General features: G+C 38.9%; 1 protein-coding gene across 3 annotated transcripts; it reads left to right on the top strand.

Moving 5' to 3' along the window:
- The first annotated feature begins 9,472 nt into the window (after positions 1 to 9,472).
- Positions 9,473 to 27,991, top strand: Tsp26A (Tetraspanin 26A). Of its 3 annotated transcripts, XM_089238206.1 has the most exons (9): positions 9,523 to 9,783; positions 13,134 to 13,328; positions 15,232 to 15,306; positions 16,778 to 16,876; positions 17,010 to 17,138; positions 17,265 to 17,315; positions 20,324 to 20,440; positions 20,636 to 20,752; positions 27,783 to 27,981. In XM_089238206.1, the coding sequence occupies exons 1-9, from the start codon at positions 9,634 to 9,636 to the stop codon at positions 27,849 to 27,851; spliced, it is 1,002 nt and encodes a 333-aa protein (XP_089094332.1). In that variant the 5' UTR covers positions 9,523 to 9,633; the 3' UTR covers positions 27,852 to 27,981. The 3 variants fall into 3 exon arrangements, with proteins under 3 accessions (XP_089094329.1, XP_089094332.1, XP_089094331.1); XM_089238203.1 differs by lacking the exon at positions 20,636 to 20,752 and having other exon boundaries at positions 9,473 to 9,783; positions 27,783 to 27,991; XM_089238205.1 differs by lacking the exon at positions 20,324 to 20,440.
- The last annotated feature ends 6 nt before the right edge of the window (positions 27,992 to 27,997 follow it).

A 27,997-nucleotide genomic window follows, 5' to 3' on the forward strand; every position in this document is an offset into this window, starting at 1 on the left:
AGATTTTTCGTCTAGAGTAGGGTTGAAAAACATATTGCTAAACAAACGTTCAACTGTCAGAAACACTATTTACAAGCAATATCTGTCAAGATCACTATTCACAAACTACAAACTTATATTGTCAAGATCACTATTCGCAAACTACAAACTTATATTGTCAAGATCACTATTCGCAAACTACAAACTTATATTGTCAAGATCACTATTCCCAAACTACAAACTTATATTGTCAAGATCACTATTCCCAAACTACAAACTTATATTGTCAAGATCACTATTCGCAAACTACAAACTTATATTGTCAAGATCACTATTCGCAAACTACAAACGTATATTGTCAAGATCACTATTCACAAACTACAAACTTATATTGTCAAGATCACTATTTGCAAATCATTGTTGTTGATAGCTATGCCGAAATTCGCTGTTATAGAGAATACAGTTTGTGCTGCTAGTGACACTTATCCTAAACTATATGTTTCAAGAATTGGAGTTTTATTTTTTTTGGTGATCAGGGATGACGGCTCATGTTTATGACAATCCTCTTGGGTTTTTGCCAGTTGTAAACCGTTATGTTATCGTACTGTATGATGATATCGCTCGCTGAGATAGAAAGTGACGTCACGTTAAGGTGTTATTACTCCTCTTCTTTACGTTCAAGACGTGTTAATAATTCCTCATCCGACTGTGTATAATGCTGCGAAGGAATGCGTTGCTTTTGATATAGAAAGCGCCATTACCGTATGCCGTTTACTAAAACACAATCATATTCAAAATAAATTTCTGCCAACTGAATTAATGAATAGAAAGAAAGAAAGAAAAAGAGACATATATTACTTCAACGTTAATTTACTGCCATGTAGATGTGTGGGCCAACGTGATGCAATGGTAAAAGGAAAGGTAAATGCTATACCGAGATTCATCTCAAGGAAACTCTTGAAAAATGTCGTGCTAAAGGGAAAAAACTCTGAACGGTCCGCATAATAACGCTTGCTATTCTTTTTACCCTAACACGATAGTGTTTTTTCACAAATCCCAAACACGAATGCTTTCCCTACTTTAGAATGTCTTTCTCGAAAATGTTTTTTGAGTCGACAATGCATTTTCGAAAGTTTGTTTCTTGTACGCAGCTATGTTCGACAATGGAACCACTTTTACATATAAACTGAAGAGCCAAAGAAACTGGTACAGGCATGCGTATGCAAATAAAGAGATTATGGAATCAATCAGAGTACGGCGCTGGGGTTGGCAACGACTATATATATGTTACAACAAGTGTCTGGCATAGTTGTTAGATCGGTTACTGCTGCTGCAATGGCAGGTTATCGAGATTTAAGTGAGTTTGAACGTGGTGTTATAGTCGGCGCACGAGAGATGGGACATAGCATCTCCGAGGTAGCGTTCACGTACGACCATTTCACGAGTGTACCGTGAATATCGGGAATCCGGTGAAAAATTGAATCTACGACATCGCTGCGGCCGGAAAAAGATCATGAAAGAACGGGACTGACGAGAATCATTAAACGTGACAGACGTGCAACCCTTCCGCAAATTGTTGCAGATTTCAATGATGGGCCATCAACAAGTGTCAGCGTGCGAACCATTCAACGAAACATCATCGATATGGGCTTTCGGAGCCGAAGACCTACTCGTGTACCCTTGATGACTGCACAACACAAAGCTTTACACCTCGCCTGGGCCCGACAACACCTACATTGGACTGTTGAGGACTAGAAACACGTTGCCTGGTCTGACGAGTCTCGGTTCCAATTGCTTCGAGCTGATGGACGTGTACGGGTATGGAGACAACCTAATGAATCCATGGACCCTACATGTCAACAGGGGACTGTTCAAGCTGGTGGAGGCTCTGTGATGGTATGGGACGTGTGCAGTTGGCGTGATATGGGACCCCTGATACGTCTAGATACGACTCTGACAGGTGACGACAGGTACGTAAGCATCCTGTCTGATCACCTGCACCCATTCATGTCCATTGTGCATTCCGACGGACTTGGAAAATTTCAGCAGGACAATGCGACACCCCACACGTCCAGAATTGCTACAAAGTGGCTCCAGGAACACTCTTCTGACTTTAGACACTTCCGCTGGCCACCTAAATCCCCACACATGAACATTAATGAACATATCTGGGATGCCTTGCAACGTGCTGTTCAGGAGAGATCTCCACCCCCTCTTACTCCTACGGATTTATGGACAGTCCTGCAGGATTCATGGTGTCAATTACCTCCAGCACTACTTCAGACATTGGTCGAGTCCATGCCACGTCGTGTTACGGCACTTCTGCGTGTTCGCGGGGGCCGTACACGATATTAGGCAGGTGTACCAGTTTTTTTGGCTCGTCAGTGTATATGAATGATGTCAAAACAGCTGGAACTTCCACGTTTCAAGAAACCGAACGGATCCGGGGTCACTTACACCTGAGAAGAGACACGGAAATACCGAACCAACAAAGCGTTTCAAAGTCAAAAATATTGCTACATTGTTCGGAAATAAAAAAAAAACACACACACACATACACCATTGTCGACCAACCAAACATTCGAAGAGTTCATTGTTACTCTAAATTCTTCTGAAATATTCCAGCAGCGTACATACATTGGCGAATAAAGAAGTGCAACAGAACAAAGAAGAGCTTGAAAATGGCGTCCGCAGTCGAAAGGGAGGTCCTTCTCCTCTCTTGTTTACTATTATTTTAGTTTCGCTATCAGTTTTGCGCAATATGTCTTTTATTATATGCGTTTGTGCGTAATTTCTCTCTAATATTTGGATAAAAAAAGAAATGTAGAACACGCGAATCAACAGACGAAATAAGAAAATGGAACGTTAGAATGGAAACAATAAGTACCTCTTTCTCTTTCCCGGGTTCAACTCGTTCTTTACTGTTTCCATAATGTAATAAAATACGTCAAGAGAAATTAAGGAAAGAATAGAAAAGAATCAGGAATTACTTTTCTTCTTATTTCTTGCTCTTTTATTCTTTTCAACTCGTTTTCATTCAAAAGAAAGACGGATATTTTCCTTCAAATCTTTTCTCTTCTTAATGCATGTCTCGTTCCTTTCGCTGTTTTTCGGCACATTCATGTCTTGAGTACGTAATATATATATATAAGGCGTAACTTATTTCCCGATAGAAATCCGCTTTATATTATCAAGGAAAGTTTGACCAATTATATCTGGAAATGCATTATGGTTTACTTTTTGGGCCCATGCGTTAACACAGCACTGCCCCTTCCAAAATAAATTACTGGCTTCCACTGAGGTCAAATATTTTTGGTTTTAATTTGGAGGCCCGAAAAATTATGAGACCCCGAGAAATAGCCCACTTATCCTGTGGAAAAATCAGCCCCCCCCCCCCTCCCCAACATCTTGCAGCAGGATCCCTACGCTGGGATCTTTGACGGGCCTCTCTAAAGTGAATTTACTTTGGTAAAAAACAAAAATACGATAATAGAATCGTCCCTGGGTGCAGGTTCGTAGCTAGACATTTTGTTTGTAGGGACACCACTTTCATTTCGGAACCAAATTGATAGAACTATAGATTTGGCCATCATCATTTGGCTCCACCTTTTCGGTGATTTTCTCACATTTCTGGAGGGGGCCTAGATTCCCCCAAGTCCGCCACGCCCCCAGCTACGGCTTTGCCGGGGCCCAAGGCCAGTGCCTTCTTACCGCATGGGCCCACCCAGGCACAGCACAGGGACCGTGAAATGGGGTCTGGTTGAAATTGTAAGAACGAAGAATGAAACTGATACGCTTATTGGGTGCATTTTTCAAGTTCTAAAAAAAAAAACTTTTATTAATCTTTTATAGTGTAATATATACCGGACTTACGATAAAAATTTTATGGGCGACTCCCTATTGACCAGTATTTTATCGCGCCCTTCTCCCTCTTCTCGCAAGTGTCGTATAAATGCGGGGGGGGGGCCACCGAGCACGGCCGCGATGGAGACGGGGCTCAACTGTAGAAAGAGGCCCCATGAATATACGATCTGATAGAAAAATTTGAGAATAAACACGCAAAAGTTGTAGGCAGGTATTTTTTTCTAGCCAGATGGGAGTAGGGGGGCTCAGAAAAATCACTTCGCCACGGGGCTTATGCAGGGCCGCAACTAGGGCGAAGACGGCTGGTTTGGTGAATCGGGTGCTGGACCAGAGTGGGGGGGGGGAACAAATTTCACCGTTTAATACAAATACAAATGCAACGCCACAACAGGCACATTTCCCAACGAGGTGGCTGACTTGAGAACATCGTGGATCCCCAAGCCATTTTGTTTTGGAGGCCCTACCTACTACTGCTACACCACAACCCCCCCCCCCCATACCCCTGCGGAGGAACCCCCAACGAATCGGTACATGCGGGAATGTGCGTGTACGTGTAATCTCTGCTTCAACGTTACAAGAGGGTGCCAAAACGCTTGCTCGACACAGCTGACCAAACCTTTAGTTGTGGCCCCGGGTCTACGATGCTCTTAAGGTGGCCTTGATGTACCAATGAGTAGGGGCAGAAAAGAGAGAGGAATCTCTGTCCGTGCGGGATCTATTTTCGGTGCCCCCGATGACGTTTTCTCAGCACAACAATATTTTTTTTACCTTCCAACTCGGATTTGGCACCCTTTCCTAGAGAGGCGTCCCATTTTGGCTGCACAGGTCGCACGGTCTCTATGGGGGCTGAAAGGCCTAGTTTCTTATAATTTTTGTTTTTTCATACTATAAATTCTTTATCGAGGGACCAGTGAAAAATCTGGCTTCTAAGGTCCCCAACCCAGATTAGCGACCCCTGCTGCAGGACGTGGGTGCGATAAATGCATCCAGTCTCCCCGACTAAGCCAGTACGTCCTACAGATATTGTATCTAGGAAGTAACAATTTTAAGGGAATTAAAATTAATTTAATACTCCAAAGAATACTTTAAGACATTCATTTTTGAAAATATTGTTGGTGCTGCTATCTACTTTCAAAATCAGAAGTGCCTTATAAGTGGTGATGACGAAGCTCAGGTATAAAAAACTAAATTTTTCATTCAGCTATGCTCCTTGTAAACAAAGCTTATAAACTGACTTGAAAGATCAAAAACTTCCAGTTCAGTAATTTTTTCCCAAGGAGAAGATTATATTACTAAAGAGAGTGTGACGGCAGCGGTCTCCGCCTTGGCAGTGCTGAGAACGGTGTCCCCCAACATCTTTCGTCGGAAGATCACGTGACTCGGTGCAAACAAACACGATCCCCATAGAGATCAATGTTAAAATTGTCGATTTTAGCATAGAAATGCGGAAATTTAGTAAGGTTTTCCGCCGCATCAATAATTTTAAAAATTGAATTGAATTTTTGATTTTCGAAATATTGAGTTCGCTTAGAGATACGAAGCCCACAAAATGAAATATAAAATAATGAAGACACTTTCGAAGGTGGATATCCATGCAATAACATCAATTTCAGCTCTTTACTTATATCTTCTCAAGCACGAAAATGAGAATTAATGTGTCCGTTTTGTCTTATATTGTCCAATTTCATCAGTCCATATAGTTTAGGATGTTTTTAAATTAATTTAGGGGCCCACATAAATTATATTTAATAAATTCCGCATCATCAAGCATTTTTTGAAGCAAAAACAGGCAGATCAATAACGTGAACTTAAAAAGAAATTTCGAAACATCTAGCTCCCATAAAAAAAAAGTTATAGGGTTAATGGAAGAGATAATCCCAAAATCAATGAAAGAGGTAATTTCAGCGTTAATGAAGTGATAGTTACAAAATAATTGAAAGCGATAATTCCAGAATTAATGAAAGAACTAATTTCAGCATTGTGTGATAAAAAAGTGGTAATTCCAAAATTAATGAAAGAGATCATTTCAGCATTAATGAAAGAGATAATTTCAGCATTAATGAAAGATAATTCCAGAATGAAGGAAAGTGGTAATTCCAAAATTAATGAAAGTGGTAATTCCAAAATTAATGAAAACCTTAATTCCAGAATTAAAGTAGGATATAATTCCAAAATTAATGAAAGAAAAAATTCTAGATTTAATGGAAGAAATAATTCTAAAATCAATGAAAGAAATAATTTCAGCATTAATGAAAGAAATAATTTCAGCATTAATGAAAGAGATAATTTCATCATTAATGAAAGATAATTCCAGAATGAAGGAAAGTGATAATTCCAGAATTAAAGTAGGAGATCCAAAACTAAAGAAAGAAAAAATTCTAGAATTAATGGAAGAAATAATTCTAAAATCAATGAAAGAAATAATTTCAGCATTAATCAAAGAAATAAATCCAGAACTGATGAAAGAAATTATTCTACAAGTAACGAAAGAAATAATAATTATTCCAGAATTAATGAAGGAAAATTCAAGAATTGAGAAAAGAAATTTTTCCAGAATTGATGAAATAAATAATTTAATCTTTTTCCATCTTTAGATGAGTTCCCAATCGTTTGTTTTAATTTTTAAAACGCAATATTTAGGGAGCGAACTGCACATTTCTATGGGCAAACGAACTTTGTTTTCTGGTGCTGCCATCTAATGTCAAATTTAAAAGTGACTCATGTGGTGATGATGAAGTTCAAAGTAAAAAAACTATATTCCCCATTCCGCTTAGTTCCTTATAAACAAGCTCATAAACTGAACTGGAAATTAGAACTTAAAGTTCGGTTATTTTCTTTGAGCATAAGGAGCCGTCTAAAACAAAAACCTCTCAATGAGCAGACGACAGACTGTTTCTTCGGATCCCTACAAGCGAAGCTCACAAACAGAACTGGCAATTTGAACTTCCAGTTCAGTAATTTTCTCAGGACACAAGGAGACGTCCAAAACAAGAAACCTGAAGCGAAGCAGACGACAGAGTTTGAGTCTTAATTTATATGCTGTTGGTGCTGCCATCTAATCCTGAAATTTCAGACAATTCATGCGATGATGAAAAAGAAAGAGAGATATAGAGAGTTCTTTGTTAATTTTTAGCATAAAATTTTTTTGTGACGAAAATTTCGTTAACAAAATTCGTACATTGGCAATAATCGATTTTCTTAATGCATAAAAAATAGTTATTTCGTTCCACAAAGAAAAAATCGAACAATATGGATTATCGAACAAATAAGTGAAAATACGGATTATGTGGTCTTCAGATAGGGTTACCAGATTCAAAACTGAAAAAGGAGGACGCCTGATGCGAACCTTAGGCAGTGCCGTCTTAACGCATGCCTTCCCGACGGGCCTCAAGAGAAGAGATGGCTCAGAAAAACGGACGTAGTTGAAGTTTTCGAGAATTTTTCAGGTAGTGCCTCCAAAAAATCCCTTGGCTCTGGGGCCCATGATGCAATTAAGACGATTCTGCCTGTCAGTCCTTCCCTTGTAGGGGTCATGGAATTCCACTTCCTTACTTCTATTCATTTACATTAATTAAACAAGAACATCAATAAAAAATTCGAAAAATGATCAGTCATCGAATTGCAACGTATATTTGATAAAGAGATGATCAAACGTTTCAAAAGTATGACAAAAAATTTATGTCTGTTGAATATGATTCGAGTCACGATGAAGTGTCAGCAGGTGGACCACGCGCTAATTATTATTAGTGATTTATGAATTTTGCAAAATTAATTTAAATGCCATTCCCTCTCAATGGATCGTGTTTGATTGCAATCCACAGATTATCAACGTATTCCTGAAATAATGAAAAAAAAAAATGAGTGTAATAAAATGCGTTTATTTCTGAAAAAAAATTTCCCCTTCAAGATTTCTGTTCGTAACTCGAAAAGTCTGTAAGTTGGGGAGCAACTACATGCAATTCAATTTTTTAGGGGGCCGTGAAATTCTCCTAAGTCCGGACCCGTCTCCAATTTTTGAATTTAAATATCTCAGGGAATAATGCAGCTAAAAACATGTAATTTGTTGGGCTCAGAAGAGAAAGAGCAACAACTGTCCAATTGGAAGTTAGAGGATGGGGCGGTCGTATAAAAATTTAAATTTTTTTATTTTGTGTACACTATATTTTCATCTTCAAAATTCGTACAGGGTGATTTCTGGTCACATTTTGAGAATTTTTGAAATTAGAACCATACCACCACTACGACGAACGGTTGATGAGATAAGGGCTGTAACAACACTCCAAGGAGAAACCATTGAATCCTAGAATGGCCATAATACTACCAATAGGCAGGGCCGCAACTAGTGGGGGGAAGCAGGTGGGTCTGGTGCTCCGGGTCATCATAAAAAGGGGGTGCAAATTTAACCATTTAACCTTCCTTCCTACTTAATTCTTCAGCATTACGAGGGGGTACCTAAATGAGTAGTTGCTCTGTCTAACCTAGTATCCAGTTGCGGCCCTACCAATATAGGTATCTTATTTCTGATGAATCACCATTATATTAGGTATTATTTCTTTTATATACATTCCCAAGTTTGTAATGGATGGTCCAGAAAAATCCGCTTTGTATGTGGGCGTATGATAATGTTAAGAGAACCCTGGGCTTACTTTACGAAAATTGTGAAAAGCTAATCGAAAAACGCAGCAATAATGTGAAGTCTTAAGTAGTATAGTTTGCAATATTATTAGTTTCTCATCTTTTGTGCCATCCTTGTGATAATGATCTTTAATTATACAATCAAACTTCACACTTTTTTCTAATTTAGGGGCCCATTATTTTCTTTTGCGCCCGGGGCCTCAACCAACTTTAATCCGCCACTGCGGATGATCGATGTTGAAAAAAAATTGTACATTTTAAAAAATACATACCATTTCATATCTTTTTGTGGTGCCCCTTTTGTACTGATGCCCTAAGCACGTGCTTATTTCGCTTAATAGTTAATCCGGCCCTGGCGTCCCACCAGGATGACACTTAGAAGCGGCTTATAGGGCCGTATTCACCGACATGGTTTAAACTGTAGTCACAATTTTTGGATAAAAGATCTACATACATTGGTTAAAAACCTGAATTTAACCAATCCGTGTCGATCTGTTAACAAAAAATTGTGACTATAACCGTGCTAAAAATTGTAGCTTAAACCATGTCGGTGAATACCGGCCATAAGGTTTCGTATCCGGTCAACAGGTAAGGTCGAGTCACCCCTGCTGTAGGTGCTGCCATCTGATCTCAAAATTAGAAATGACTCCGCAGTATGAAGCCTTTTTTTTTTTTTGTTTTTGTTTAAAATGACGAATAATAATTACAATCCCAGGAATTGTTCATCAAAGAATGAGGCTTTTTGCATCACGTGATATTTCCCTTTTTTTGAGGGACATGTTTGACACATAGATGGGAGCGTCTTTCCCTGAGTGTGTTTTTTCCCTGAAAAAAAAAAAAAAAACTATTCAAATAATTTGAATAATAAGGTTTCAAACACAGCCACATGTACAGAATCTCCAATTTTTGTGAAACTATTCAAAATAAAATAAATTATTCACATTCATTTAATATAAAAAACAATATATATACATACACTTTAGTTTTATCGTCTGAGAGGTGGCAACGGAAGCACAAAGGGTTTTTTTTTTTTTATTTGTCATCATCATGTCTGGTCGTGTTATGGTCATGATGCCATCGAATTTCGTGTCGTCTTGTTGATGGTGCAGCCAATAGCACAGCTTCGATTGATGAGGGAGTTATTTCAGTTTTGACATGTCCAACTCGAGAGAACAATTACAGCAACATCTCAGAAGCCGAAGCGATCCCATAACGATGTCCAACAACAGGAAGCACAGGAGGGACAAGAGCGAGATAAGCTGTTGCTTGAAGTACCTCATCTTTGGTTTCAACGTCATTTTTTGGGTGAGATTTTAACAATGTCCACTCTATAATGACCTTCAAGTGATTAATCACGTGTAATGATCGGATTTTCTTTGACGTTAATAATAATTTTTTTTTAACGCATGACATCAATGACATCACATCCTTTGTGATCATTACACAAAGAGCATTCATGCTCAGCCCGTGGCCCGCTGGCCAGATATGACCTTTGGAGCCATCTGATGTGGCCTGTGATCTAAAAAATTAATAAGCAGCATGTTTGCAGGTCAGTTGAGGGAGCGGTGGCGTATTTACAGATCACTGAAGTAACCAGTAACACATTCACATATCATTGAAATGATCCGCCGCATATTTAAAGATCATGACCCATGATGCGGTTCCATGGCGCTTGAGCAACCCATGGTGCAGTTCCACATCACTTAAAAGGCACATTTACAGCTCACTTAAGTGCATGGGCGAAAATACGGGGGGGGGGGGGGCAATCCCCAATCATCAAAGGTGGAGTCAACTGATCTAATGTATATATGAATCGACATCATCGTGCCCCCCTCCAGACTTCCAAGTCTATCTCCGCCTATGCTTAAGTGACCTACAGATCAGTTCCAAGGCACTAAAGTAGTCAGTGACACATATAAAAATCACTTAAGTGACCTGTGACGTATTTATAGGTCACTTAAATGATCTTCGGCATAATTAAAAATCCTTGAGTGACCTGCGACACAGTTCAAGGGAGCTGGAACAGCCTGCAGTGTAGCTCTACGTTGCTCAAAGTATTTGTGGCTCAGTTCCAGATCAGGTGAGCGTCCCATAGCAATTGGCGCAAGACTTAGACTTGTAAGAAGGACCTTGCTTAGCCCAGGGGTTCATAGTGATACTCCTGAAAACCATGCAAGGGCATGCCCGGGAGGCCTGAAGCTGTATAGCGGGGGGGGGGGAGGGAATGTCCCTTGTGATACATTCAATTCCTGTTTTAACGAATTCCATTATAGCGAAAATGTTGTTTCAGAGATGGCACTAAGCGCGTCAAATACCCAAAATTTTGGAAAAGGACGCATGCGTTCTTTCTTAGTTCCAAGAAGAAAAAACCTCCCCAACTTTTTTCCCCCTTTTCTACCACGATCGCTCTACTTTGAAAAAGTGTTTTTACAACTTTGTATACTGCACTGTAATGTACAGTATGCTCCCCCATTTCTATGAAAATTCTCCAAAATTTCAATTTTGAAGTAAATTGAAAATTATTTTGTGTGTTTCTACCACTTAATATATCAATCAAAGTAAATCAATTAGTTTCTTTGTACTGTTAAACATTAAAGAGCTACGCGCGTTCAAAAATGCATGTTCCATTTATGGATCACTATGGAACATTGGCCTTTCAAAAGAGCGGGATTCTAGATATATCTAATCTGCAGTGCGCTGCTTAGATTTTCCTGTTCGAACCACTGGATGTTGTCATCATTCGACATGTGTATAGGGGCGAATTCTGGGTAATATGCACAGAGGAATGCGTTAAGTGTTCGTTAAAACGAGATTTTTGCTATAATGGTATTCATTAAAGTGAGATTTTCGCTATAATGATATTTGTTAAAACGGGATTCGACTGTATATATGCCAATTACTTGCTAATGAAAATGGGAATATCACGAATGAAGATGTTATTGTTGAAAATGATCTAGTGACAACAGTTCCAACTAATGTATGTGGAATGCTAGATATATTTTGCAACAACGAGGATGAGGTATTAGTAACTCCCAAAATGTGTTCTTCAAAAGATGTAGTGCAGCAAAAGTGCTAATGCTCATGTGAACGTTTCAAAAAAAGGCGAGACTATTTTGAGCAATCCAAAAAAAAAAAAACACCATTGCATGGGATAGAAAAAAATTCTTCCTAGAATCCGATCAAAATCTCAGCTCTGAATTTCATTAGATGAGATTTGCTATATGACCATTGCAGCACGTTGGAAAATTCATTTAGACTTGAAAGAAGTGGATCGTATTTCGCTTTTGGGATTCCAAAGAGAAATGACAACGAACCTTCTACGAACGAGGGGGGGGGGGGTTAATTATTCATCCAGGTCCACTTCGTCAACTGAAAAAAGATGACCATTATATTGTGTCTGCGACGTGAGGACATGGTGCGGTTTGCCAAAAAACACTAAATCCTACTAATGTGACAAATGGGTCCATCAAAATTTTGGAAAAACGTTCTAAATGGTAACGTTATAAGTGGAATCAACTGTATATTTGGTTTAGATTTTGTATATGTGCTACATTCCATATGTTAAATTCTCGATATTAATGGGCTACTAGTAGACAATGAAAGTAAACAAACCTTTGGATGAAACATGTTTTTATAAATGAATGATTTATTTGATTCACGGAAATACCTCCTTCTATACCCAGAACATGGCCCGCTGCTATGTCTCGGGGAAGAGATATAAGCAGGTGACTGAAGACCTGGGGCATGATAAAAAAATTCATAGAGGTACCAGTGAATTATAGGGGAAAGGGGGTAGGACCATACTTTTTTTCAAGATTTTTTTTTTTTTTTTTTTGAGAGGGATCCACTTTCACTCAAAAGAGACCCAGATTTTTTGAATACCCTAGGTCTGAGGACCCACCCAGGTAAATTAGAGTACAGCTGCATCTCTGCATAGGAACAATGTCAAATTCTGGAATTCCTTTATAACAAAATTTCATTATAGCGAAGTCATTTTTCGTCTCTTGGAGTTCATTATAATAGGATTCGACTGTAATTAGATTTGATGCTGTGGTTCTCAAAAGTAAGTATGTGGTAAATTCCCAATATACAGTATACCGTGATTTGGCAATTTTTTTTTTATTGCCAAACCCGCTTTGGTGCTAGAATTACTGCCCCAATAATAAAAACCGATTAAATACATGGAAATAAAAAAAATATATATAATAATAATAATAAGTTATTAAATCAATAAACACCTGTAGGCCATACTTCATACGACACATGCCTGGGACCAGGGGCGTCGGAAGTGTTTCGAACCTGTGGGTGCCCGTCTTGAGATTCATGCAGGAAATTTCGATTTTAGAATCAATTCTGTGGGTGCTCGAACCCGTTCTACAAAGTGGGTGCTCGAGCACCCACAGCACCCCCGGCTCCGACGCCACTGCCTGGGACACACAAACGGCTTCACCACCCGCATTTGCACTCAGACGTAGACGTCGCTTTGCTTCTCATGTCGATGGGGACTCTTCACTGGATATCAGGTTACTGCCGTTGAATAAAAAAGTCGCATGTTCATAACTATGAGTCTCCGCATATTTATTCACATAGATATGGGGAAGAGGGAATGAATTCATGATTTTTTATAACTTTTTTTTCAAATTTATTTATTGCAGTTGCTTGGTCTTGCAATATTCGTGGTTGGCATCTGGGCGTGGACGGAGAAAGACATATTCAACAATTTGAGCAGGCTGACCAACATCACCTTAGATCCTGCATTTGTTTTCATCATAGCGGGCATCATTACCTTCACTATCGGATTCACGGGCTGTGTTGGTGCTCTTAGGGAGAACACTTGTTTCCTGGGAGCTGTAAGTTGCAATTTGTGATTATATCTTTAGAATTATTATGCAATCATTTTTTCCCCAATAACTTCCATTTTTTCCCTTGTACAAATAGATTGAAACCTCTGTGAAGAATTAAGCCAATGTATGTAAACTGAATTTTCATTCAAAAATATTTACGTGTTTGTAGTATTACTGTTTTATCAGTTTTATACAGGTACATTTTTAAGACATTCATAAGTGGCCGTTAAAATATTATGTAAGCAAATTTTCAGCCATTTCTGACACCCCCTTGTCAGCAAAATTTTGTCATCAGTACTGCCCCTCTGAATCCTAACATATTGGTGGGGGGATCAAAGATGTATACGGGGGGGGGGGCGTCCTCCCACGATCAAAAATGTATTTTTTAATGCAAAAAAAATTTTTTTTTAATTTAAATTTCAGAAGAAAATACCTTTATATGTTGTTATAATCAATTTCTGTTAATTTCAATGTTATTTGAAGGCTATGAACCCAAAATTTATCTTTAATAAATTTATTGCGACCCACCCTCTGAGCCATATACTGATAAATCACATAAAGGTCCTTGGCCTGCGGACCAAATATGGCCCTGGGGGTTATCTGATGCGACCTGCCCTCTTCAAACCTAATTTTATAAAAATGAACTAAATGGCACATTTACAGATCGCTTGAGTGTCCCGTGGTACAATTCCAGAACATTTACGTGGCCCATGACACATTTTCAGATCACTTAAATGACCTGGGACACGGTTCCAGAACACTTAAGCGATCCGTGACACATTTAGAGATCCCTTGAGGGACATGTGACATAGTTTTAGAGCACTTAAATGCCCCCCTTCCCCCAGTGCAGTTCTACATCACTCAAATTACCTGTGACACATTCTCAGATTATTTAAATGATACGTGGCACAGTTCCAGAGCACTTAAGCGGTCCAGACACATTTCCAGATCACTTGGATTCGCGAAACTTTTAGAGATTCCTAAAGTGGCTCTGTAGGGCACTTATCAATGGGGGGAATGTTACTTCAAGTGCCCACAAACGATTGAAAGGTTTTTCTTGTTTTTGCCGCGGCGAGTAAGATATCATTAGGAATGCTTCGTATTTTCATAAAGGGTGGTTGATGACGTAAGCATTATCCAAACCCCCCCCTACCCCCTTGTCATCAAAAGTCAGCAAATCGGGAACCCCCCCCCCCCTCCCTTCCCCATCGATGACGACGTAATACTTGAACAGCCCCTAACTGAAATATGGAGAGACAAAAATAACATTATATCATAATGAAAAAAAAACTTTGTGGTATTCTTGAATTGAACATTGATAATGAACACCATCGAGATAAACAGAAAAAGTATAGTTTTTCTCTGAAATTAAGACCTATTCAAAAAATAAGCCCTAGCTTCTTTTTTCAAGATGCCCATAATATAATCCCGACCTCAAAAATTGGCCCGTTAAAATTGTCAGCCAGGTGAAGGCATTCTGAAGGTCTGTTGCTATACATGACAGATTGTCTTGTATAAAGCGATATTAATATGCAATAATGTTATTGACATTTGCATTTAATGATAATTCAAGTTTCTTCTGTAGTTTTAAGTACACCCACATACATTTTGTTTAGAGGTTCTGCTGTATATGAATTTTTTTTTTTTTTCATTTTCCACCTGTGGGTATGTTCTCAATGCAAATCTAGAATGTTGGACTGATTGACTCTGCCAAATTTCTCAACATCTCCATTGTTGCCTTTTTAAAGAGTTAGTTTAATGTAACTTTTCTGACACCTCTCCTTAAAAACTCACTGGAGAGAAAGGATTAGTTCAATGTAAATTTCTTTCTACAGTTGTGTATTAAACTTGTGCATTGCATTCATGTTCATAAAAGTTCTTGTTGTAAAAAATTTTTTTTGAATTTCAGTACGCAATATTTTTGGCAATACTATTGCTGCTTGAGATGACTGCCGGAACTCTAGGTTTCATTTTCAAAGACTGGGTAAGTCGGAAGCTCTAAAACAATTTCTCTTAGCCCAGGGTTGTCAGTTTATCCGATCAAAACCAATTTTCACTAGGACACTGGTCAAAATTGACCAAAACTATTGAAATACTTCCAAAACTGATGTGGTGACAGTTTTTACTGTTTCTCTTTCATTCATTAAATTTTTCAATCAGTAGCAATTTTTACATTTAACAAGCATCAGGATATTTTTGTTAGAAAACAAGGTTGAATCCATTTTAACCAAGGATGGTTTTAACCCTAGTTGATATTGGTTTTGGCCATTTTGATTGGTTTTCCACCCACCAGCAGAATATTTTGCAGTGTTTTGCAATGAGCCCTGAGGTGACTGAAAATAATCTGGGGTAAAAATTCCCACAATGGTGTTTTCTACACAGAAGAGTACTTTATTCTTACCAAGATTGGTCTGTGGTGTACGTTACAGTTTTCGGCATATTCTGCATTGAGGCATTTACCATCAGGGTTTAAGCTAGATAAAAAATTCCTTTAGCAAAAAAAGCAAAAATGAGGGGAAAAGCTTTAGCGAAATGCTACAATGCTAATGATTGATGGTTGGATGTCTACTCGTTTCGTACCTCCTGTATGCATTTTTGCAAAAGTGGCTACTACTTCTTTCGCATTCTAAGATTTTCTTTCGCATTTTGCGAAAAATGTGACTAGCTTAATTTCTGTTTACCATGCACACCTTCAAATGATCCTAACAAACAGTAAACCAATATTTCTATTATTTAACTTTTTTCTTTTTCTTTTATTTTGCAATGTTCTGACTACTTGAAGTGGTCAAAACTGATATAGACCAGTCCAGTTAAAACTGGCTGTAATTTAAGCTGAAAACATCCCCTTTCAAAACTGATACAATCAAGTCTTAACCAAGGGTGTGGGTCAACGCTCAATTTTACAAACACACTCTGTTTTATGAACTAAGTCCTCTGTTCTGAACAGCATGCCATGGAGATAAGGGTAAAATCCTCTCTATTTTACAAACTGTCATTTCTATTAAATCTTTATTTTATGAACTTGTTTTTCTTCCGCTATTTTTTTTTCTTGTTTTACTCTTCCAGCTGCCTCTAAGTTAATTGTAAACCAAAAGTAGACTTCTAATCATTCTAAGTGTCATAAGCGAAAATGGGGGGGGGGTAGAGAGGGGGGTATTTATTCTCACAGACAAGGTTTAAACTATAGTCAGAATTTTTGGATAGGAGGTTGACACAAATTGGTTAATTTCAAGTTTTTAACCAATCTGTGTCAATCTCCTATACAAAAATTATGACTAGTTGTTTAAACCCTGTCAGGGAGGGGGGTGGAAAAGGTTAAGAACCACTGCTCGCTAAAATATTAAGGAAGAGTGTGTTAACTTATTGATATCTCAACTGAGTCTAGCTATTTCTGAAGTTGTGTTTTGCAATTTAATGACTGAGTTCAACTTTTTTCAATGGAAATATCATTTCAGATCAAAAATCAAGCAACAAATGGATTCCAGGCCTTCATTGTTCATTACAGAGAAGATCCAGACAGGCAGAACCTTATCGACTGGATTCAAGAACAGTGGGTAAGTAATCGTAAATCATTCTGAAGTGTGTGTAAAATAGTTTTACTTTTAGAAAAATAACCTATACTTCTGATTGAAATTAATGAGCTGAATAAGACCAGTGCTATAAATGTTGTTCATATTACTTCCTTAGTTGGAGTGCTGTGGCATTGAGGGTCCAAAAGACTGGGATATGAACGTTTATTTTAACTGTTCCAGTATAGATGTCGGAAGCAGAGAAGCCTGTGGAGTTCCTTTCTCGTGTTGTAAGCAGCAGCCCAATGTAAGTATTTCTGTCCAATCACAACCATTGCCATGCTTGTTGAACATATGCTGTGCCGTATATTAAGAATTGTTTGGGAAACGGTACTGAAATTTGATTTTTTTTTTTTTTTTTTTTTGTGTTCAGGAAGTCATAAAAAACAAACAGTGTGGTTACGATGTGCGTAAGCAAGACTATGTGAGTACTGTTAATTTTTTTTTTTAAAAAGTCATGTTTCAGTGTTTTAACATTAGTAGTTTACTAAGACGCCAGCTTTTAGTTACAAACAGAAAAACCCACATATTACACCATTTATATAGCTGGAAACACGTACATAAACTTTTCTGTTCATAGAACAGTCAGAGCAAACTGAGCGAATGATATATAGACTGTAATCAAGGTCCACAGGAAAGTTAGTGTCCACCCTTTTACTGCTTAAAAAGAGGAGGGTCATCAAAGATTATAAATGTCTGGTCTATCTACAGTGAAGTGGATCTACACCAGTGCTTGACAAATCCCAGATGCAGACCTGCCAACTCTCCGGATTTTTCATTCTTCCTCCTGCTCTCTCTGGATTTTCTAAAATTTCTTCAGATTTTGGCAAAAAATTAGATTTTACATGAGCTTTCACGTTGTTGTGACGTCAATGACTGCCATTGTCATTAGGGAAAACACCCATAGCGGACAGCCATGGTCATTTCCATCAAGCAGCCGTAAAAAACGTCTTGGTGACCGCATTTAAGCAACTGGCAAAGACGCGATTGTTTATATAGCATTTATCAGCAATCATTTATCAGGGGCATGACCTTGGTTACAGAAACTCCTGTATAATCATTATTGTATTCCATTAACAGCCGTGCGGTAAACACAAATTTTTTCATCAGCAGCTTTGTATTTTGAAGTTTTTTAATTGTTTCCTCTGATTAAATGTCTTCAGAAAGAAAATATAAAACTTTAAGCTATATAAAGCTAAATATATAGCTTTTAAGAGTTCATATGTCCAAGATTATCAATCACCGATAGCATCCATGAAAAGAAACACTTATGTTTTATGAACAGTATGTAGATGTGATTTCTCTATTCTGCATGGAAAGACTGACATGGCATTATATTCTGCTCAGCAGCAATGCACCTGTCTTGGGGGGGGGGGATCTAACTTTTTCTTAATTGATCAAAAATTTTTTTTTAATTTCCCCCCCCCCCCAATTTTTTTTTTGATCGAGTCCATGAGTGCGGGGGGGGGGGGGTGGAGATAGCTCCCTCGGGAGGGAATCTCCGGACTTCTGGATTCCAAAAGTTGGCATGTCTGCAGATGCCATTTTACCATGATGACTAAAATTGGCATTTGGTGCCCGAAATTTTCTATACGTGATTGCTGAATTGAAGTCTATAAGGAGAGCATAAAATTTTCTGATTTATTACATTTTTAAAATGGGGAGAAATTCTGAAGTTCCAGAAGAGTGGGGGAAAAAATATTTAGGACCTCGTCATAGCAAAAACTCTGCTTGGCTCCAAAGAAATTTGGCTGGCTCCTAAATATGGTTTTGATTCATCAAGCCCTGATCTACACGATCTGTTAAAAAATAATTTCACTGCTCTGTAGTGAATTAAAGAATGATGGAATCTAAGATGTTAATGAAGGAAGGTAGAAAATTAATATCAACCGCAAATTTGTAGAGCATTGTCGGATTACTAGGAATCATCACAGAGAAGGACTAATGAAGTGCCATCAGTCTTTAAATAGCCTTGTACCCCCCTTGTTGTCCCGTCTTAAACATGAGTTCAGGGTTTAAGCTTTCATATTTATATTAATTTCATGTAGCAGATATTTGATTCATATCAAGCTTATTAGTCTTGAAGAGATTTTGCTGTATTAGAGATGATTCTTCTGACCCAACCATGCTCATCAAGAAAACGTGCTTATACCGCTGTAGCGACAGCACCTGGCCGTGCCTGGTTTGTTCTGTTCTGTATTAGAGATGGTCGTTAAACTTTTTTTAAATGACAAATTCAAAAATAATTGGCCGAAATATAATGTAACATTCTAATGCTGGCAAATCGAAAGTTGATTTATTGCATACATTTTGAAGGCTGTTGTCATATTTATGTGGTCAGCAAAGTGTGAAATCTGGCATTCTATTGAATGCTTAATTTTAGGCATACTACAAAATTTTGGTTTCTAATGTTTAATAAAAGATATAATTTACATAAAATAGATAAATAATTATGTAAGGGGTGTTTTGTGCATATGCTGATATGCATAAAATTTTATAGTGCAGTAGGACCCCTTGATTGTTCGAGCTAATGTGGAACAAACCTACATTTTAGATAACTGAAACCTAGGATAATCCAGACCTTACAGAATTTTGATATTAAATGCCATAAATGGGGGGGGGGGGGAGATTATGTTCTCATAAGAGTTACTCTTAATTATTGTGCACCGATATAAAAGTATTAAATGAATATGCATAGGATAAATTATATTAAATATTGTGATATATACCGTGATGTATACAGTTTACAACGTTTCAAAGATTACACATAGTACTTAACCTTTAAATAATGTTTTAATGTCTTCTGTCATTAAGTGCTCTTAAATCCTTATGAAAGCACAGTGGTACTCGCAACCAATATGGCTTAAGATGCTTGTTTAGTCCAGTCTTCTGAAATGTTTCTCATAGACCTCCCTTTTCAGAAAAATATTTCATATTGCTCCCTGGCTAAGGCAACCCATAATATCCCCATTTTGTATCTGCAACTTTTACTCCCCCACTTCTTCAGGGGCGATATCACCCATTTTGTGAAACACTAAGCCAAGTCTATAGAATTCACAACCTATTGGGCTCTCTTAACATGCTGCAACATTTTGTGGACCACAATGCTAAGTGTTTAGGTTTTGCTGCCCCTAATTTTTTAATGAATTTCTGAAAATTACCTCAAATAACCTGAACCTCAGTTAATCAAGGCTCGTATAATTGCAGTCTTGCTGTATGTATAAAATGTATTCTGTTTGGTCTAAATGTACATGCTTATGTTTCATACATACCTTACATAGAGCTATCAGCATTCTATACAAAGCCAGATTCCATACACACAGGCCTAATACTGCATGGGTTTTATGTTTGTGTTCATATTATATCTTTGTGATTGTATATTTACTTGAAAAAAATTGAATATTTGTATAATATTGCTCTTACTAACAACAGACTGGTGATAAGTCAACAGTAATATATGAGAAAGGATGTTTGCGAGCTGGTGAAGAGTGGATAGAGGCTAACCTGGTGCCGGTGGCGGGTGTACTAGTTGGGGTAGCAGTTCTTCAGGTACTTGTTTGTATACTAACACTAATCTATTTGTTAACAACAACAACAAAAGTCTATGGGATTCCCTGCAATACTAACATGAGCAGCAGATAGAGGGGGTAAAGCTTTGGTTTGGGTACATTCTTAACTGGAGAAGACTGTGTTATTTGAATGATGAATAAAATTTTTAATCAAATGATGGAAAAAAATTCCCAGGATCGTGATAGGTCGAGGGTGATCTTCGAGAAAGGATGCCTGGAATCTGGCGAGGAATGGGCAGAACAAAATCTTCTGCCTCTCGCTGGGGTTGTCCTTGCTGTGGCTTTTGCTCAGGTAGTATATATGAATATTTATTCATGGCTAATGCATTTTATGTATGTTTTAAATCAGGGAATGACAAATCTTGGTCGTCATTGTCTTTAAAATAAATTTATATTAGTGTCTGAATTTTTTTATGTCTGATTCCTAATTTGGAGTCTAGACACCACACAAAATTAAGTTTTTTTGTCTGTGTCTACCAATATGTCAAATGGCTTGCCGAGATTTGGAAAAGTCTTAGAAAAGCATTATTCATGCTTGTTTTTCCTTAGATTATTAGTTCCTAAGAAATTTGGTGGTTACTTATTTTTCTTTTTTTCTGTGATTTATCAAGCCCTGTTTTAAGTTACGACTTGCTGAGCTATTATAAATATACAGGGTGGACTGTGTGATTAACCTGTCAAATGGGACAGGGTGATAAGCAAGCCCAAGTGGAACATAAAACACTGTAGCAACCCTGTGCTATCGCTAACCGTTTTTGAGCTATGATAAATAATGAATTATAGAAGATAAATGTGTCTTGAGAAACCCACATTTGTGGGGGTTTCTCAAGACACATGTAGGTTTCTCGGTCTACACACGAACCAAGCACATATTTGAGGAAAAAAATCTTAAAAGGTGATGTCATTTTCATCAGAATATTTGGATTTAATGGCAAGCTGGGATTGCCATTTAAGCACTAAAAGATTGAAAATGTGCGAACTTGAATAGTCACCAAAATCTGTTACCCCCAATTCCTCTTGTCTAGCTACAATCGGCCAAATTCACCAAAAACTTGCTTATTTCACCAGCTTTTGAAAGAGCCTACTACAAACCATATTGATATTCTAGTTCAGAAGAAATTCAGCCTTTTGTTTGCAATACATTTCTGAAATTAACATTTATTGAAATATATATTAGATGAAAATTTGGAATTGGTTACAAATTTTAACAACTATTTGGTTTCACAGAAAAAATCCTATAGTCACATTACCTCTATCATTATATCTGAATTTAACGGCAAGCCACAAGCGCTGAGAGAGTTGGCAAAGTGGGAAATTGAATTGTCGTCAAAATCTACTGAAATGTCTGCTATGACAAACACTGATTTCAGTGATGTATTGCGAACAAAAGGCTGAATTTCTCCTGAACTAGAATATCAATATGTTTTATTGTAGGCTCTTTCAAAAGCTGGTGAAATGGGCAAGTTTTTGATGGACTTAACAGGTTGTAGCTAGAAGGGAGGAACTGGGATTACAGATTTTTTTGGCGACGATTCGAGTTTGCATTTTTGAAATCTTTCAGCCCTAGTAGCTTAGTAGCTCATCATTAAATCCAAATATTCTGATGAAAAATATACCTTATAGGGGATTTTTTTTTCTCTTCTTTTTTTTTTTTACCAAATATGTGCTTGGTTTTCATTTAGGTTCTTTTCAGACTTGATGAATTTCTCTTTCATAATCCATTATCCACCATAGCTTGAAAAACGGTTGGAGATAGGACACGGTTGATATGATATTTTATGTTCCAATTGTGCTCATCTATCACCCATTCTCATTTGGCAGATTAATCTCCGTTCATCCTGTATATACAGTTCAACTTGTATATTGGAAAGTTAAATTGAAATAGATTGTGGAGACACTCCAGAGTTAGTAGGAGTAGCACAGTTGATGGAAGATCAAAGCTGCAAGGAATATTTCTGAAGCCATATTTTGTTCTGTCTGATTACATCAGAAATCTTGCTGATATGAGTGCTAAAAGAAAGTATTGGTTAATATGATGGAGCTTTTTTTTTTTTCACTTGTATCAACCATGTTCTACTGTGTTTTCCGGTTTTCTGTGATGATTTCAAATGTTCCCCCTCCCCATGAAAAGGCTGTAGGTTTTGTCACCCAGTAAAAAAGAAACACTAATAGGCTATACATGTTTCAAGATAGGCTTAAATATTTGCTTCATTTCAACTAAAGGAATGAGCTCTAGATTTCATCTTGATTAAAAGTAGTCAGAATCACCTATAATGAACACAGACATTAGGAGTTTTCGCATACAACAAAATTTTCCCATATTCTGTGAACTTCATATTGCTTATCAATGCTATTTTGATTCAAAGTAGGCCTACAATTAATTTTCAACCGGTTTTTTCAAAACAAGTTTTCCAAAATTTCTTTGTAATGTTATCTAAACCTGCTTATTTGTAAACTTATTTTTCTACAATGTTTGGGTACAACTGATGTAATGCCCCCTTTCTTTCTTTAGAACAGGCCCATCATTTCAACTTTTCCCATGGGTGGGAGGCAAAGAACATGTACTCAATGTATGTATATATTGTTACGATCTGTAAATGGTCAATTGCACAAAGGGCCATTGACCATATTTAAATTTTTAAAGGGTCCCTCAAAATAGTATCACAGTTTTATGATGGCCATGGCATACTGGTCTAGTTTCGTTTCTTTTCCCACCACCATCCAATTGGTGGAGAGTGTTCTGGAAGATTTCATCCTCAGAAAGTGGCATCACCAACTTAGTACTACAAAATAGAATTCTCTGGAAACTGTCTCTTGAAGGTTCGACAAGTCTATAAAAACGATGCAAAGAATAGGGAGGAGAGAGTTGTTGGGTTAGATGCTCGAAAAAAGAACTCTGATCTGGTTAGCATGTATCTCTGCTTTTAGATACATGTAAAAATTTCTGTTCTGTAAATACATTTGTAATGTTCTGCGAAGTGTTTCCCTCCTCTGCTTATTTCAAGGACTTGTGAAAAATTATCCGGAGCAATTTGGTGTCAGAGGTAGTATAATTTAAGGACTTTAATGATGAAGATGAGAGGAATGGAGATGGACGAGATGCGAGAACAACTGAACCAGTTGATGAATGTTATGGGCCAGATGAAGTTGGGCTTCGTCAAAGAGATAAACAAATCTGTCACTGCTGTGAATGACAAGGTAGAGGCTACAAGCACAGCTGTCAAAGAAGATGTCACCACCTCCATTGCTGCCATCAGAGAGGATGTTGCCACTGTGAAAGGGGACATCACCATCTTCATAGCTGGGGTGAAGGATGACATAAACACTGCAGTCGCTGAAGTGAAAGAAGAACTCTCCCAAGAGATGAACACTGTCAATGAGAAGCTCTCAAAGAGGGTACTGGAGCTAGAAAAGAGAATTCAAGAGCCGACATTTTCCGCGGACACTCCATGCCAGCCATAGCCGACGTCATGCGGCCGAACATCCAGCCCTGAACTTACAATGGAAAGACATCCTGGTCGATCTTCAGGACCCAGTTTGAGATGATCGCCTCTGCGAATGGATGGGACTGCGTTCTCCAGGCCTTCCACCTAGCTGCCGCTGTTTGAGGGGAACTGCCAGAGTGCATCGGTCACTTGTGGCTGAAGGCAGCTCCAGCTATGAAGCTCTAACGCACGCCCTGGAGCTAAGGTTTGGAGAAAACTATCTCAAGGATTTCCACCGGCTGCAACTCAAGACCAGGCAGCAGAAGGCTAGAGAAACATTGCAAGAGCTGGCCATGGGTATCGAGAGGCTGTCGCAATTGGTGTACCCAGATTGCCTGCCGGATATCAGGGAGTGGTTGACCCTACAATGTTTCATTGATGCCATCAAGGATCCGGACATCCAGCAGGCATTGCGTCTGGGGGAATACGAGGACGTCAAGAGTGCTCTTGTCTACACCATGAAGTTCAAAGCTGCAGATCAAGCTTCAAGAGGAGAGCAACGAGTGGTCCGCGGTGTCCTACGTTGGACATCATCAGAGATCTGAAAGAACTCCTGAAAAGTGTCCAGAACAACCAAGAAAAGCAAGCAGAAAGACAAGCCCCTGGTCTGCTGGAGGTGCCATGAAGAAGGCCACCTACGAAGGTCTTGCCCAATGACAGTTCCCAAGAGAGGGGACACCTCCCGAAGCTCCGAGCTGTTAAACTGAAATGTGGTCATCTTGCGGGGCAGAGGTTGCAGCAAGGTGAGTATGCCCCATCAAGTGTCCACTGTATCTCACCGCTGAGCGGAGGAGACCATGGAATGTATGTTGAAGGTGAAATTGATGGATTTCCTTGCCGGATGGTCATCAACACCGGAGCCAATGTGAGCATCGTCCTGACCAATGTGGCTCAAAATTTCAGACAACTTCCTTACATGGCACCTTTACTGACGCTACAGACCATTACCTGGGACAAGATGACCATGCATGGGAAGATGGAAGCCTCAGCGCTTCAGTCTCCTACTGTCACACCATCTTCGTGGCTGACATTCAAGACCTATGCATTATCGAATTGGACTTTCTCAAAAAATTCGGGATCTCCCTGGATTTGAAAAATATCCAGCTACACCAACCAAAAGAGAACATCACCTTATTCGCATATGACAAAGAAATCTTTCCACTTAAAGATATTGGCTGTTCAGGACTTCACAATTTCGCCAAGAAGGGAGAGCATCATCCATGACACACAGCTGGGACATCCCGGGACTTTCAGATCAGACTGGTGGATTTTCCTAGAGAAAACAAGAATGGCCTGCTGAATGCCGCTACTCTGGTAGATTCATCGAAGGACGTCATCCCTGTCAGACTAGTCAGTATTAGCAACAAGCCGAAGGAGGTTCGGAAGGGTGAAGAGATCGCTGCATGTGTTCACGTCATGTGTGTGGTTCGTGACTCGTTGGGAAATCAACCAGAGGATTCCAGAAGATTGTTCAAGAACCTTACGGAAGACGCCCAGCTGGATCCTGACCAGAGAAGAAATTCTTAGTCGACAGTCGAAAAATTCAGAGATGTTTTCTCTGTCATCAGCTGATGTTGGCCGAACCAACTTGCCGCAACATCACATCGACACTAGGGGCCATTCACCAATTAAACTGCCAAGCAAGAAGTAGTTAGTAAACTACTACAGGAAATGCAAGTCAAAAACATTATCGAGCCACCAACAAGTCCATGGGCGTCGCGATTGTGCTGGTGAAAAAGAAGGATGGTTCCACCCGATTCAGTGTCAACTATAGAAGATTGAATGATGTTACCATAAAGGACAGTTATCTGCTGCCAAGAATCAATGACATTCTTGAAACGCTTTCCGGACATCAGTGGTTTTCTACCCTGGACCTGAAGAGGGGATACTGGCTTGTAGAAATACACCTGAATGATCAAGAAAAGATGGCCTTCATCACCGGGCAAAGACTGTGGCAGTTCAAGGTTATGCCATTGGGCCTGTTTAACGCTCCAGCTACTTTTAAACGACTGATGGAGACCGTTTTATATGAACGTACGAATTGTGCCTAGTGTACTTGGATGGCATAATAATAGTGGGAAGAACATTCTCGGAACATCTAGAAAATTTGAGCAAAGTCCTTCAGAAGCTGAGAGATGCTAATTTAAAATTGATCTCCACGAAGCGCAGTGTGCTTGGACACAGTCACCTATTTGGGTTGCATCTCTCGAGAGGGAATAAGGGCAGATCCTGAAAACACCAGAGCTGTGGAAGACTGGAAGAGACCAGAGAATATGTACAAACTCCGGAGCTTTCTGGGACTTCGCACATATTACTGGAAATTCGTCCAAGGCGTCCCCACGATAGCGAGACCCCTCCACCAACTCATTAAAGCTAAACAAAAATTCTTGTGGACTGGTGAGTGCGAAGGGGCCTTTACGTCACTAAAACACGCCTTAACATTGGCTCCAATATTGGCGTTTCCACGAGCAGAAAAACAATTCATCCTCACCACGGATGCGAGTAACAATGGGATTGGAGCTGTTCTATCCCAAGAGGTGGATGGCAAAAAGCACATCATTGCCTACTTCAGCAAAAGTTTGTCAAAGCCAAAAGAACTATTGCATCACAAGAAAGGAGCTCCTCGCAATCGTCAAAACCGCCACCACTAGCTCTATGGTCAGAAATTTCTTCTTCGTACAGACCATGCTTTATTAATCTGGTTGTTGAACTTCAAGAACCATGAAGGTCAACTCGCTCGATGGATACAACGACTGCAGGAATATGACATGGAGATCCAGCATGGCACAGAAATGCCAACGCCCTATCGAGAAGACAGTGTCCACAGAACTGTTGTCGTTCCATCAAGGCTGAAGACAAGCCACTTGTTGATGAACCAATCTCCACGAACAACAACAGTTTAGAGGACGAATGGGTGGTGGTGGATGAGGAAGAGGGGATAATAATATGGTTTAATCATCAGTGATTCTATGGTTAGGGAACTGGGGAACAGAGTGTGTAGTTATTTTCTGGGTTTCAGCGCTGTTGTCTTTCTAGGGGGAAGATTGGCAATGGTCAAGACATTTTTCATCATTGAAAGCTCCTCGGGCGAGTAATCCTGTGGGTGGGAATGAATTAGGTAGGAGCGGATATTAGTGAGTCTGTCAGAGTACCGGGACTTAATATTATTTGCTTGGGAGGAGGTTCAGATGTGGCAGTGATTCTAGTACTGCCAATGGGTAGTTGGAGTATAGGAGTAGGATCTGCCATTTCAATTTAACCTGAAGGATATTTGCTCCTCATTTGGGGTCGCGTTCTTGGACCTTCCCACATTTACTGATAGGTGGCTTCGCTGGGATTCATCTGAATAGGAGAGGGGTCTGGGAGGTTTACGATAGGCTTAGGTCAGGTTTAGGAGGGTCTAGGGTAGAGAGCAATGTAGGCATGTGAAGTGCTTTCAATGACTTTTTCGCGTCTGTTTTTAATAGAGGTAATGATATTCAATATATGGATGTTGCATGGGGTAATAAAATTCTCACCAATATTCAAGTGGAAAAGATGGAGGTCCTAAATCTTCTGAAAAATTTATGACTATATCCAGACTATATCTGTCCCAGGGTCCTCAGGGAATGTGCTAATGAATTGTAGGGGCCAGTTTTGCACAGATCTACAGGACTGATTTGCAGTGGACATTTTGACAAACAAAAATGCTCTGAATAAATATTTACAGTTGTATCTTTACTTTTTGAGCACCCCTCATGTATAAATTTATGAAAATATCTTGTGTGAAGATATATGCGCATCTATGTTACCATTTTTTTTTACTTCACAGACGTGACAGTTGTTTTTGTTTTGCAGATATTAGGTATATGCTTCGCTCAGAACTTGCGAGCTGACATATTTGCTCAGAAAGCGAAGTGGCACTGACAATTAATCACGGGTAGGACAAGCAGCAGCAACTATTCCTGATACGAGTTATACTTGTATGCTTTGCCCTGAAGCCCGTGAATTCCAGTGTGGAACAAAAACGAAATAATTACGTCGAACGAAAAAATGAGAGAGAGAGGAAAATA

The sequence above is a fragment of the Pholcus phalangioides genome, unplaced genomic scaffold (assembly GCF_987345545.1).
Source record: "Pholcus phalangioides strain wild (caught in Gottingen) unplaced genomic scaffold, Ppha-v1.0 ptg000010l_1, whole genome shotgun sequence".
Classification (NCBI taxonomy): domain Eukaryota; kingdom Metazoa; phylum Arthropoda; class Arachnida; order Araneae; family Pholcidae; genus Pholcus; species Pholcus phalangioides.

Excerpts from the sequence above, each read along its gene's own strand:
- Tsp26A (XM_089238206.1), top strand. The coding sequence starts at position 9,634 with ATGTCCAACTCGAGAGAACAATTACAGCAACATCTCAGAAGCCGAAGC. Across the intron at positions 9,784-13,133 it reads GTTTCAACGTCATTTTTTGG|TTGCTTGGTCTTGCAATATT; the intron begins GTGAGATTTTAA and ends TATTTATTGCAG. Across the intron at positions 20,441-20,635 it reads TTGGGGTAGCAGTTCTTCAG|GATCGTGATAGGTCGAGGGT; the intron begins GTACTTGTTTGT and ends AAAAATTCCCAG.